Source organism: Cebus imitator, unplaced genomic scaffold, assembly GCF_001604975.1.
Source record: "Cebus imitator isolate Cc_AM_T3 unplaced genomic scaffold, Cebus_imitator-1.0 Scaffold42, whole genome shotgun sequence".
Classification (NCBI taxonomy): domain Eukaryota; kingdom Metazoa; phylum Chordata; class Mammalia; order Primates; family Cebidae; genus Cebus; species Cebus imitator.
Window position 1 is genome coordinate 12,330,390 of NW_016107357.1, and position 11,706 is coordinate 12,342,095.

General features: G+C 38.5%; 1 protein-coding gene across 3 annotated transcripts in view; it reads right to left on the reverse strand.

Annotated features, from left to right (window-relative positions):
* Nucleotides 1-7,222: 7,222 nt before the first annotated feature.
* The window catches only part of EGLN1 (egl-9 family hypoxia inducible factor 1), a 56,342-nt gene continuing 51,858 nt past the window's right edge, over nucleotides 7,223-11,706 (reverse strand). Inside the window, exons 3-4 of one of the 3 annotated variants that reach the window (XM_017526536.2) lie at nucleotides 11,068-11,135; nucleotides 7,223-9,953 (exon numbers count right to left, since the gene is read on the reverse strand). In XM_017526536.2, the coding sequence (XP_017382025.1) occupies nucleotides 11,109-11,135 (27 nt within the window). In that variant the 3' untranslated portion in view covers nucleotides 7,223-9,953; nucleotides 11,068-11,108. The remainder of the gene's footprint in view (nucleotides 9,954-11,067; nucleotides 11,136-11,706) is intronic. The other 2 variants (XM_017526534.2, XM_017526535.2) reach the window with 2 other exon arrangements.

Below are 11,706 nucleotides of genomic sequence, written 5' to 3' on the forward strand. Positions count from 1 at the left end.
GGTCTCAAACTCCTGACCTTGGGATCCACCCACCTCAGCCTCCTAAAGTGGCTTACAGGAATTTAAAAGAATTATGTCAAAGTGAAACAGGTGATGTACCTTCCTGCAAAATTAGCACCTGGCTGGGACCCTTTGCCTGGGTGCGTGCAGTGTCTTAGCTCTTTTTATGTTGTGTTTTAACTTTTTTATCCTAGTAATGTATTAATTGTGAACCAATGGTTGCCTTTTATTCTTTGTCTCATTTTTTTTTTGTCCTTCAGGCTACTGTGGACTTTTTAGCAATTTATTGTTCACTGAATGAAGTGAAACTCTTCATATGACGATTATAAATTAAAGTAACTAAGGAGTTGAAATTAGAAAAAGATGCAATGTGTAGATTAGGTCTAGCTTTTTTTCCTAGTATCCCATTAGAATGCTAGAAGTTAAATGATTACATATTTTATCATCACATATTTTTGGAAATAAAGAGTAGAATCTTAAATGATTCTGGACTGTAGTACAGAAGCAAGGTACTTACTGTTTGCTTTGTTCAGTACTGGTGCTAAATTTACCAAGATTTACCATCTTGTTTACTGAACACTAGGTGGTGCTCTCGGTAAGCTAAACTTCTAGGAAAAACTGCAGGCTAAGCCAAGCCAAAGTGGATAAAAGAAAATTGCCAACAACTGGAATACTAATTACCAGTTGATTCATAATAGGAAAGAACAGGTTATGATCTCAAGCTCTGTGAGGGGACACAGGAGGCCAAGAATATGTGCTTGTTCAAACAAAGACTGATCTACACAACACTTTAATCTCCCTAAAACCTGTTTTCAAGCATTTCACTTTTCACGTAACATAGGAGTCTTCTGCAAGAGAGCAACCAGTACCCAGATAGGGCAAAACAAGATCATGTTCAACAGGATATCCTCTAGACAAGGCAAGACCTGTACTTTGGACTGTTTCTTTTATAGTACTCTAAACTATGTCTTTGCCTCTACCTGAGAGGTCTGAAAGAGCAAACAGGAAGCTTTTGGATTCTTGGTGTTAAGTGAATGGTAGGGCTATTTCTCATGTTCCACGGTTATATGCCTTCGCAAAAAAAACACCTTAATGAACACTGACTCTTCTCTGTACTTCTAAAGAATCAATGTTATAGGTGTATTTTCAAGGTAGAATACTCGAGATCCAAATCATTTCCAGGTTGTAATCATTCCTTGTAAGCTGAATATATGAAAATCTAGATTTGCATGAAAGAAGCTGGGAGGGTATTTTTAAAAACAAAAGATTTCTGGCCGGACGCGGTGGCTCACGCCTGTAATCCCAGCACTGGGAGGCCGAGGTGGGCGGATCACAAGGTCAAGAGATCAAGACCATCCTGGCCAACATGGTGAAACTGCATCTCTACTAAAAATACAAAAATTAGCTGGGCGTGGTGGCACGCACCTGTAGTCCCAGCTACTCGGTAGGCTGAGGCGGAAGAATCGCTTGAACCCAGGAGGCAGAGGTTGCAGTGAGCCGAGATTGTGCCACTGCACTCCAGCCTGGCGACAGAGCAAGACTCCGTCAAAAAAAAAAAAAAAATTCTTATAGGATTCTTATATGTTTGTACACTTTTAAAATAATTAAATAGGTAACTCAGCTGGGCACGGTGGCTCACTCCTGTAATCCCAGGTCTTTGAAAGGCCAAGGTGGGTGGGTCACTTGAAGCCAGGAGTGTGAGACCAGAGAGGGAAACATGGCAGAAACCCATCTCTGCTAAAAATACAAAAATTAGCCAGGCATGGTGATATGCACCTGTAATCCCAGGTACTCAGGTAGTTGAGGGACAAAAATTGTTTGAACCCAGAAGGCAGAGGTTGCAGTGAGCCAAGATTGCGCCACTGCATTCCAGCCTGGGCAACAGAGTGAGACTCCATCTCAAAAAAAAAAAGTGTGTGTGTGTGTGTGTGTATAAAATTTGTGTATACATACCTCCACACGTCTAAATGTCATCATTTTTATATGGACCCACATATGCTTGTTTAGTTTTCTTAACACCAAATACCCAAACAGCCACCTTCATCGGATCCACGCAAAGGCTGGAGTCCAGCTTCTCCATATGACAGGAGTCATCTGTACTGGGTTTGTAGATCGTTCGGTCTCACTGATGTACAAGTTTTCATTGTCCAACTACACCACAAGTCAGTGTGTGTGTCCTATTTTCTAATCCTTCATAACTCTTCTGTTCTCAGCTGCTTCCCTAGCTTTTTTTCAATGCTCTTCATTATATTTTCAGTTGGTCACCTTGTGGCTTGAGATAATTCATCTTTTTCCATTTCTTTGCTGAGTTACATCAAATTTTCTCAGCTTCCTCAGTGTTTCTTTCCCCCCTTTTGGTCCATTTTTGAGATTTTGAATTTCCAATTTCACGTTAATTTTTATTTCTGCAAAGGCCTATTTAATTCGGATATTGGTAGTTTTCTCCTGCCTGTGGTTGAGAATTTTCATCAGCTGTAATTCTCATTTTTTTTTCCCTCCTGGTAGTTTTTATGGATGTTATCTTCTTTTTTTTTTTTTTTAAGATGGAGTTTCACTCTTGTTGCCCAGGCTGGAGTGCAATGGCTCAATCTCAGATCACCGCAACCTCTGCCTCCCGGGTTCAAGCGATTCTCCTGCCTCAGTCTCCTGAGTAGCTGGGATCACAGGCATGGGGTAGCACGCCCCAGCTAATTTTGTATTTTTAGTAGAGACAAGGTTTCTCCATGTTGGTTAGGCTGATCTTAAACTCCCGACCTCAGGTGATCTGCCTGCTTTGGCTCCCCAAAGTGCTGGAATTACAGGGGTGAACCACTGCGCCCAGCCTTTTCTGCTCATTTTAAAAGGTCTTATTTTCCTTGTCTTGTAAAATCAGTTGGTTCTCTGTAGGCAGAGGCAAGAAGTTTGTGTGGCCAAGTTCCTTGATTCAAGAATGTTCCATTGATAAGTTAAATGCTACCAGTTAAGTGCTGGCATTCTAGGTGCAAGCCACCACACCTGGCCTGTTTTTTCCTGTGTGTTGCCACTCTAGGCCCTTGCTGCCCTGTCTCTTTACCCTCTAGTTTCCACCTGACTCTTGGCCCTCATGTGGGTTCTGATGCTGGCTCTAGTGTCATATGCGATTTTCTCTGCCTCCACCTAAGTTTTTTGGCCAAGCGTGGTGGCTCAATCCTGTAATCTTACCACTTTGGGAGACCAAGGCAGAAGGATCATATAAGCCCAGGAGTTCAAGACCAGCCTGAGCAACGCAGGGAAACCTCGTCTATAAAAAATGAAAAACACAGCCAAGAATGGTGGCATGTGCCTGTAGTCCCACCTACTGGGAAGGCTGAGGTGGGAGGACCGCTAGAACCTGGGAATTCAAGGCTGCAGGGAGCCCTGATCGTGCACCTGCACTCCAGCCTAGGTGACAGAGCAAGACCCTGTCTCAAAAAAAAAAAAAAAAAAAGGAGTTGACTTTTATTCTGTCTCATAGGTATGCTGCAGGCACAGATTATGGGTGACTCCTGTCTTTTGTCTTTATGATTTTCAGAAGACTTATGATAAGAGATTTAGATTCAGGAAGCAGCCAATATTCCTTGCAAAACCAGAAGCTCAAGTACCTTCCTTTTAAATGTAAACACCCAAGCAAAGAGTACCAGACATTTAAGGAAAATTTCTAGCATGAAAGACAAAAATTAAAACAGAAAAAAATGTTAAATACTGTATCAATTAAAAGATTGTTACATATATATATATATATTTAAATTCGAGAAAAAAGAGCTCCCCAAAATTAGAAACCTGATAGCAGACATGAAATACTCAACAGAATAATATCCCCAAAGTAAAGACCAAGATACACAGTAGAGAAGAAAATAGTAGGTTCAAGCCAGTAGAGGTACTGCCTGGACAAAGGAGTGCCAGAGAGAACAGAGAATAGATGGAGAAAATTTTTTAAATGTCCCAAAATGATGGGGTGTGATTTTATAGTCCGCATTCCTAGCACAGTGGTTGACAACTGTGCTAGGCACACATTAAAGCACACTATAAAACTATGGAGCCCTGGGGATAAGAATATTCTATGAGCTTCCACAAAGAAAAAACAGATTACACAGAAAGAATCAGAGAAAAGAATGGTTTCAGGTTTCTCAGTATCCACACACTGGAACCTAGAACCAGTGAGACAATGCTTTTCAAAATTCTGGAACACGACTTCCAAAGTTAACAATGAAATGTGATGGTAAAGACACTGACCTCAGAAAATATATCATCCATTCATTTCTACAAGAAGCATGAGAGAGCATGCTCCCAGTAAACCAAGGAAGATGAAGATGTGGCATCCAGCAAACAGGAGATCCGACAGGAAGAGTGGTGAAGGAAATCTTTAGGACATAGGTGAAAGGAGACCCAAGAAAGACCAGGCGGTAAGGGCAACCAGTCCAGATCTGTGCAGTTTAGAAGCCACGGAAGAAACGAAAAATCAAGACATTAAGGGAAAAAGTAAGTTGTTGGAGAAAAGTAAAGTCAACATGATTTACTGTCTGTCTCAGCTTTGACTAGCACAGCCGTAACAGGAACACGAACCTAATCTCAGTTACAGCATAATAACAGAAGGAAGACCAGGGGAAGTACATGTCCGCTTGCGTATGTGTGGTAAGGATGGTGGAGGAACCTTGAAGAGAGATCTGCTATGAAGCGAAGAAGTTAGGAGAAAATGCCTAACACACAAAAAATCAAAAGGCAGCAATGCAATCATATTATTTAAACTAATGGGTGGGGAGATAGCCAAAGAATCACTTAAAACAGTTTAAACTTGTTTTCTCAGGGGAAGAATGTGAAGGACTACTATTTTTCTTTTTTAAAAATAATTAAGAATTTTTAAAGGCAATACTTTTTTTTTTTTTTTTTTTTTTTTGAGACAGAGTCTTTCTCTGTTGCCGAGGTTGGAGTGCAGTGCTGCGATCTTGACTCACCGCAACCTCTGCCTCCCAGATTCAAGTGATTCTCCTGCCTCAGCTTCCCGAGTAGCTGGGACTACAGGTGCGTGCCACCACACTCAACTGATTTTTGTATTTTTGGTAGAGACAAGGTTTCACCATGTTGGCCAGGCTGGTCTCAAACTCTTGCCTCAAATGATCCGCCCACCTTGGCCTCCCAAAGTGTTGGGACTATAGGCTGAGCCACTGCAATCAGCTGGGACTGTTTTTCTTAACCACCACAGAACAAGTTGATTTAGCCACTGGAACAAAATTCAACAAGAATGCCCACATTCAATTCCTGGCTCTCTACTACACAAGCTTTGTGACTGAGCAAGCCACTTCTCTGATCCTATTTTAATTATAAATGGCGACAAAATTTGCTTTGCCTACACTTTGCATGTACTAGGGAAAAAAAGTGTGAAAGTATTTTGTAGGAGACATTTGGAATAAAATAATTTTGGCAGAAAACATCTTAATCTCAATGAAGTAAATAACTTTTTGACCCCAATGACATCTTGTTCAGAGCAAAAATTATCAGTAATTTTTGACAATTGTTTAGTAATTATCCAATAAAAAAGATCTTTAGCTACTTACAGCTGTTTAGGCTCTCCCTATCTTGTGAAGTGGCTTACATTTATGTGTTCTACTTAGAAAACTATTTCCAGCTCATGAGGCCATGCCCTTCATACATCTCACTGATGGTACATACTTGAGTATCGTCATAATTCAGATAAAATTCAAACGAAAAACAGAATCTGGGGTATAAATTCATGACCTGAGAAGTCTAAACAATTATCTTTGAAGCAATGGAGACTAGATAGAAATGTCTTAATATTTATAAACTAATTGAAAAAAATCCAATGTGCAATTATGTTATTAGATATGACATAAATATGTATAATTGCAGTGAATACCCAAACACAGCTCTCTTTCCTGGATCACATGCACTTTGGGAAAATAATCCGACAAAGTGCCTTGCACCAGTGACTTAATTTAAATCTAAGGTATAAAGTAAGACCTGTCATTAATGAGAAAAACAACACTCGGCCGGGCGCAGTGGCTCACGCCTGTAATCCCAGCACTGTGGAAGGCCGAAGCGGGTGGATCACGAGGTCAAGAGATCAAGACCATCCTGGCCAACATGGTGAAACCCCGTCTCTACTAAAAAAAATACAAAAATTAGTTGGGCATGGTGGTGCGTACCTGCAGTCCCAGCTACTTGGGAGGCTGAGGCAGGAGAATTGCTTGAACTCGGGAGGTGAAGGTTGCAGTGAGCTAAGATTGTGCCACTGCACTCCAGCCTGGTTCCTGGTGACAAAGCAAGACTGTCTCCAAAAAAAAAAAGAAAAAAAAGAAAAATAACACTCCTGCTTCCAAATGATTCACATTTACAATGGATAAAACCGTTAACTATTCAAAGCTCATTAACCTAGTTTTCCCTGCAATTACGCTACCATATTGTTAAAGGAGAGGGGAATAATCCTTGTTGAAGGCCTACTTTGTTCCATGCACTGTAAGGTACTTTGCACACTGTATTTCATTTAGGTCTCATACAACTGTTTAAGATTTAAGATATTACGCTTTCTGCATATAGGCTCATGAGGTCACACAATTAAGTGGTCAAGCCAACACTAAACAGATTTATTAATTCTGTCAGACCACTTTTTCTTACCCCACCTAGACTTCATCTCAAACTCATTTGCCCTTTCCTTCAATCCACCCAGCTCTATTTCAGTGCAATTCCCAAATTTTAAGGAAGGCTGGAAAATAAAACATGGTAAAATTTTCTTAAAATAACAGATATATGAACATGTATATTGATCCACCTTAATAAGAGCTCTCATATTTTAGCATATGACCACACACATTAAACTTTCTTGCATATACACAATGGTACGTCTATGACAATTAGAGATAAACGCCTAACCCCACTTCCTTCTGCAGCAGAGGGGTGATGCAGATCTGTCAACAGCTATGGATATTAAAATAATTTTTAAAATCCTATTAAAAGGGCAAGGATTCAAATGCTGAGAATCCAAACAGAGCTCATGGATCCCACAGACAGTCCAATGACCCCAGGGATGTTTCTAAAATTGTTCAGCTCCTATGTTTACTGTTCTCTTTCCCTCATTATCATTTACAAAAATCACACCAAATGTTCTGGACTAAGCCAGAAAAGCTTTATCTGATGAAAGGGACCATTCAGAAAGCCAATAATGTATGATAAAGAATTAAAAAACAAAAAAGACAGCTGGAAATAACAACCATAATGTTTTCAAGAACATTTATACATCTTTTTAATTAGATTAGCTTTACAAGCAACTTGAGAGCTCTTTCATAATGAAACACTTGCTTTTCAAATTACATGACTTTATAGTCTATCTGTATATGAATCCTGAAAATCTTTGCCTACTATTGATAAACGTTTGTGTTTTACAGCTGGTTAATGTATTGAATAAAAACAGCATTATGAAGCTTTATCTTTAACCAGGATTAAACACATATAGGCCACAAATAGTTTTAAATTTTGTCTGAAATAGTGTCCTGCTTGGTGACAAGTTAACAGTCCCACTAACATGAAACAAATGGATATTAAGGAAATGGCCGTCCTGATTTCTTGATCTCTTCACAATGATTTCCAAAAGAGTATATAAACTTTTCCAAAAAATATACAATTTAAGACCTGTCTGGCAAGCACAACCCACAGAGAGCAGAATCTGATACTTTTTACAACCATAGGGGTACACATTTGAATGACAACAGGGGATCCCAAATTAAAAGGCTGTGGCTGTACACCTTGACAATGAAACAAACCTCCAGTCAACATAAAACAATTTCTACTAACCCTAAAAAAGATAGTGCTTTTGAATTGTGGCCTAATGCCGCGCATGGTACTATAGACCAGATGGCAAAGACAACTTGCGCTCCCAGGTTGGGCTGGCAGAGGCACTTCCTGTAGAGATGTGATGTTATCATCTGGAGGGGGGGAGGAAGTAGAACATAACTGAATATGGGCAAGGAAAAACAACAAGAAACTATCACTTTCTCCTGCAAATTCTCCTAAGTGAGATCACTATACTGAACATTTAATCCCACCCTAAGTCCACACTGTCAGCTTCACTACACAATTTTCATTTTTTACATGAATAGTAATGGCAATCTTTTAATAAAAATTACTGAGCTTCCCATAGAAAAGGTCTCTAATCGAATACAAACTATACAGATGTTTAAAATGTCTTAAGTTGAAATATACAGAAAATTTCTGTATACTCACATTTTGGCAAAGAAGATCTAGGACAGTGATAGAAAACCTAAGTGGGCAAGGTCTTACACCCATAATTCATGCAAAATATGGATCCCAACCTTTGAGTTTTGCTAAAAAGCTTAAGAAAGTGAAGTCTAAGACATCCGTCCCAATTCATTCTTTAAGTAACAGAAGTATGGGAGGCCTTGTGTGATTTTGTAATATTCCTTCTTTGTTTACAAAGTAAGAAAACACATGAAACAAAAATAAAATTATCTGATTTTGCACTTGCTTTGTTTTTCTAAGCTAAACATCTTTCAATACAGGTAAGAAGGCTGGCATCACATCTGGGAAATGCCTCAACAGGTATCTGACGAGTTGCTGCACATTAAGTTGGTAACAACACACTTCGGTTTCAATAAGTACATAATCTCCCCTTTGATGCTCTTCAACGGAGACAAGGTTCTTGTCTGCAGATCGGATAGATCACAGTAACAGGAAGAAAACATAACAGCAAATTTGGAAGTACAATCAACTTAAGAAGAAGCAAAAGGAAAAGACTTAGAAATGGGACATTACTGTCTATATCTAGAAGACACATATACCTGAAAGCTTAAGAAAGCCCTTATCTTAGGAACTTGAAGCTAAGGATAATCTCAAGTTCACTGAGTGCCAGTCATTTTAGTTTTTAAAAAATTTAATTTAAACCCCAGCGTAGACAATGTGATGAAACCCCACCTCTACTAAAAATATAAAAATTAGCCAGGCATGGTGGTGTGTGCCTGTAGTCCCAGCTAGTTGGAAGGCTGAGGCAGGAGGATCACTTGAACCTGCGAGGTGGAGATTGCAGTGAGCTGAGAATGCACCACTGCACTCCAGCCTGGGTAACAGAGCAAGGCTTTGTCTCAAAAAAAAAAAAAAAAAAAAAAGTTAAACTCTTCTTATTGTGTCTTATTAATTGTAAAACATTAACTAAAAGTTACTGATAGTAAATGGGGACTGTTTTACAATTAGGTTTCATTAACAGCAATGTCAAAAAAAAGCAGCAATCTTTTTAAGAGTTCAAATTAGTGTAAGATAGAAAGGACTACAAAACAATCTGATTTTTCAGTTATAATTAAAGTGCTCCTTTTCTTAAGTAAAATAAAATTAATCATCAGTCACTGGCAACAATCATTATTAAGAGGTCTTTTAGGGCAAAATTTAATAGTATGAAGAGGTTTACAAAAATAGATTGATGTTATTTTGAGGAATAATACCACTGTAATTTTTTCTCAATTCAGTTTTGATAAATTGTACCTAATCATAGAAAAAATTATCCCAAATTCAAACTTGATATAAAAAAGGGAGAGATGAAATGAACTCAGCTGGATAACAGATCTGGCAAAATATAAGAATGAAAAAAATTCTACACAGGGCACTTATTTCATACCCAGATGTAAAAACCATTTTGAATTGATAGCTTATCTTCTTCCTGTAAGCAATCACAGATTCGAAGTTGATCATGCAGTACAAAGTCACAGCAGTCAAAATCTTCTGTTTGATGCAACACAAAAAGTTGTTTGTTTCCTTATTAAAATGTGAACTGGTTGTCTATTTTTCCTTTATCCCATTTATTTGTATTCACAAGTTAACAAATAGTGTCAACAATTATTGTAGGTGAAGTGGGGTATTGCTGGATCAAAGGCTCTATAAGACGTCTTTACCAACTGAATCTGAAGGTTTATTGAGTTCAACCCTCACACCTTTTTCACCTGCAAGGTAAAAAAAAAATTAAAATAAAAAATTCATTCATTCACTAAGCACCAGAGAGCTTCTGTTACTGCTTTCCACTGAATTCCTAATAGTACGGATAATATTTCAACTTTGCAAACATCATCTGAAAACTATCGCACTGGGACTTCCAAACACTTCCTTCAGCAACTATTGTGATGAGTGCACTACTTTCAAATAGTAAACCTTCAAGGGTAAAACCATCCTCTACACAGAGATAATGATTTTGTCTTTTTAATTTAAAAGCCATTTGAGTTTCTTTAACAGTGTATTCAGTGTCTCTGAAAGCATAACACTTAGCTTCTGCCACAAATAACGGCTTTAAAAATACATAGAAAAACGCATGAATATTCCATTTTTATGTAAGATTGAAGTGGGAAGAGCAATGGCTCTGGAAAATACAGCTAATCAGTAATGTGAATACTCAGTAGATTTTTGGAGATAGAAAGTAGTTAAAGAAAAGAAGGTAAGTGGTCCATCAGATGGGAAACAGACCCCCTGCTATTGGAGAGGCAGTCCATAAGTGGAGGAGAAAGGGAACTGGCATAACTGAAGAATCTTCAGGTTCAGTTCAAGAGTGCTAACCTATGTACACCATTAGCAGATATGTAATCTACATGTCTGTGTCATTAACTGATTTTGGTATTTCAATTAATCTTCTTAGTATTAATTTTCTTCATGTCTACATTCAACATGGAAGACCTAGAGTACCATTTAGAGCATATACATTTGAAAAGGAAAGGGTATTAATTTAAGGAGCAAATGAGAGGAAACCAGATGGCCATTACCTAGAGTTTATAGTAGCCTGTGACTAAAAAGAATAATCACGGAAAACTCAGTTTGTATTTGAATAATTTACTCAGACTTCTTTGCCTCAAATTTTCTGCATTTTTTTAAAATAATTCTTTTGGTTAAAGATAACAATGAAGATGACTTAAAGTCTTTTAAAAAAAATAAGGCAAGTAAGAAATCTGATAAAAAACAAAAAGTAAGTATTCATGGCGTTAACAAAGACTATGCTTGAGTTTCCTGAAAGCATCATCTGATCACAGGGTATTTCTGTACCAATATATCCTGGCCCCAAATGACGTTTACCTGTTAGATATTTTACTTTAGCTCGTGCTCTCTCATCTGCATCAAAATACCAAACAGTTATTGCGTACCTAAAAGAAAATTTAGAATAGAGTAAGAATGATCACACTGCGGGTAAAAAGTGGTATTTTGCTGCAATGGTATCTTAAAACTTGTAATGCCAAAATTATGCCTAAACTGGAATGATATCAAAGGATAAATTTAACAGCTTCCTTATACAGTAACCTCAGTGGTAAACGGTATAGCTGAGAACCAGGAAAGCCTAAAATTGCTGTCTGAAGTTGATGAGTTTTTATGACTTTCTTAACACTTATTTCACCCACTCAACTATACTTTTTGCAAGGCAACTGCAGATCAGAAACAGACAATAGGCCGGGCACAATGGCTGATGCCTGTAATCCCATCGCTTTGGGAGGCCAATGCAGGCGCATCATGAGGTCAGGAGTTCAAGACCAGCCTGGCCAATATGGTGAAACCCTATCTCTGCTTTTAAAAAAAAAAAAATTAGCCAGGCGTGGTGGTGCACACCAGTAGACCCAGCTACTCGGTAGGCTGAGGTAGAAGTATTGCTTGAACCCAGATGAGGCGGAGGTTGCAGTGAGCTGAGATCGCGCCACTGCACTCCAGCTGTGGCAACAGAGC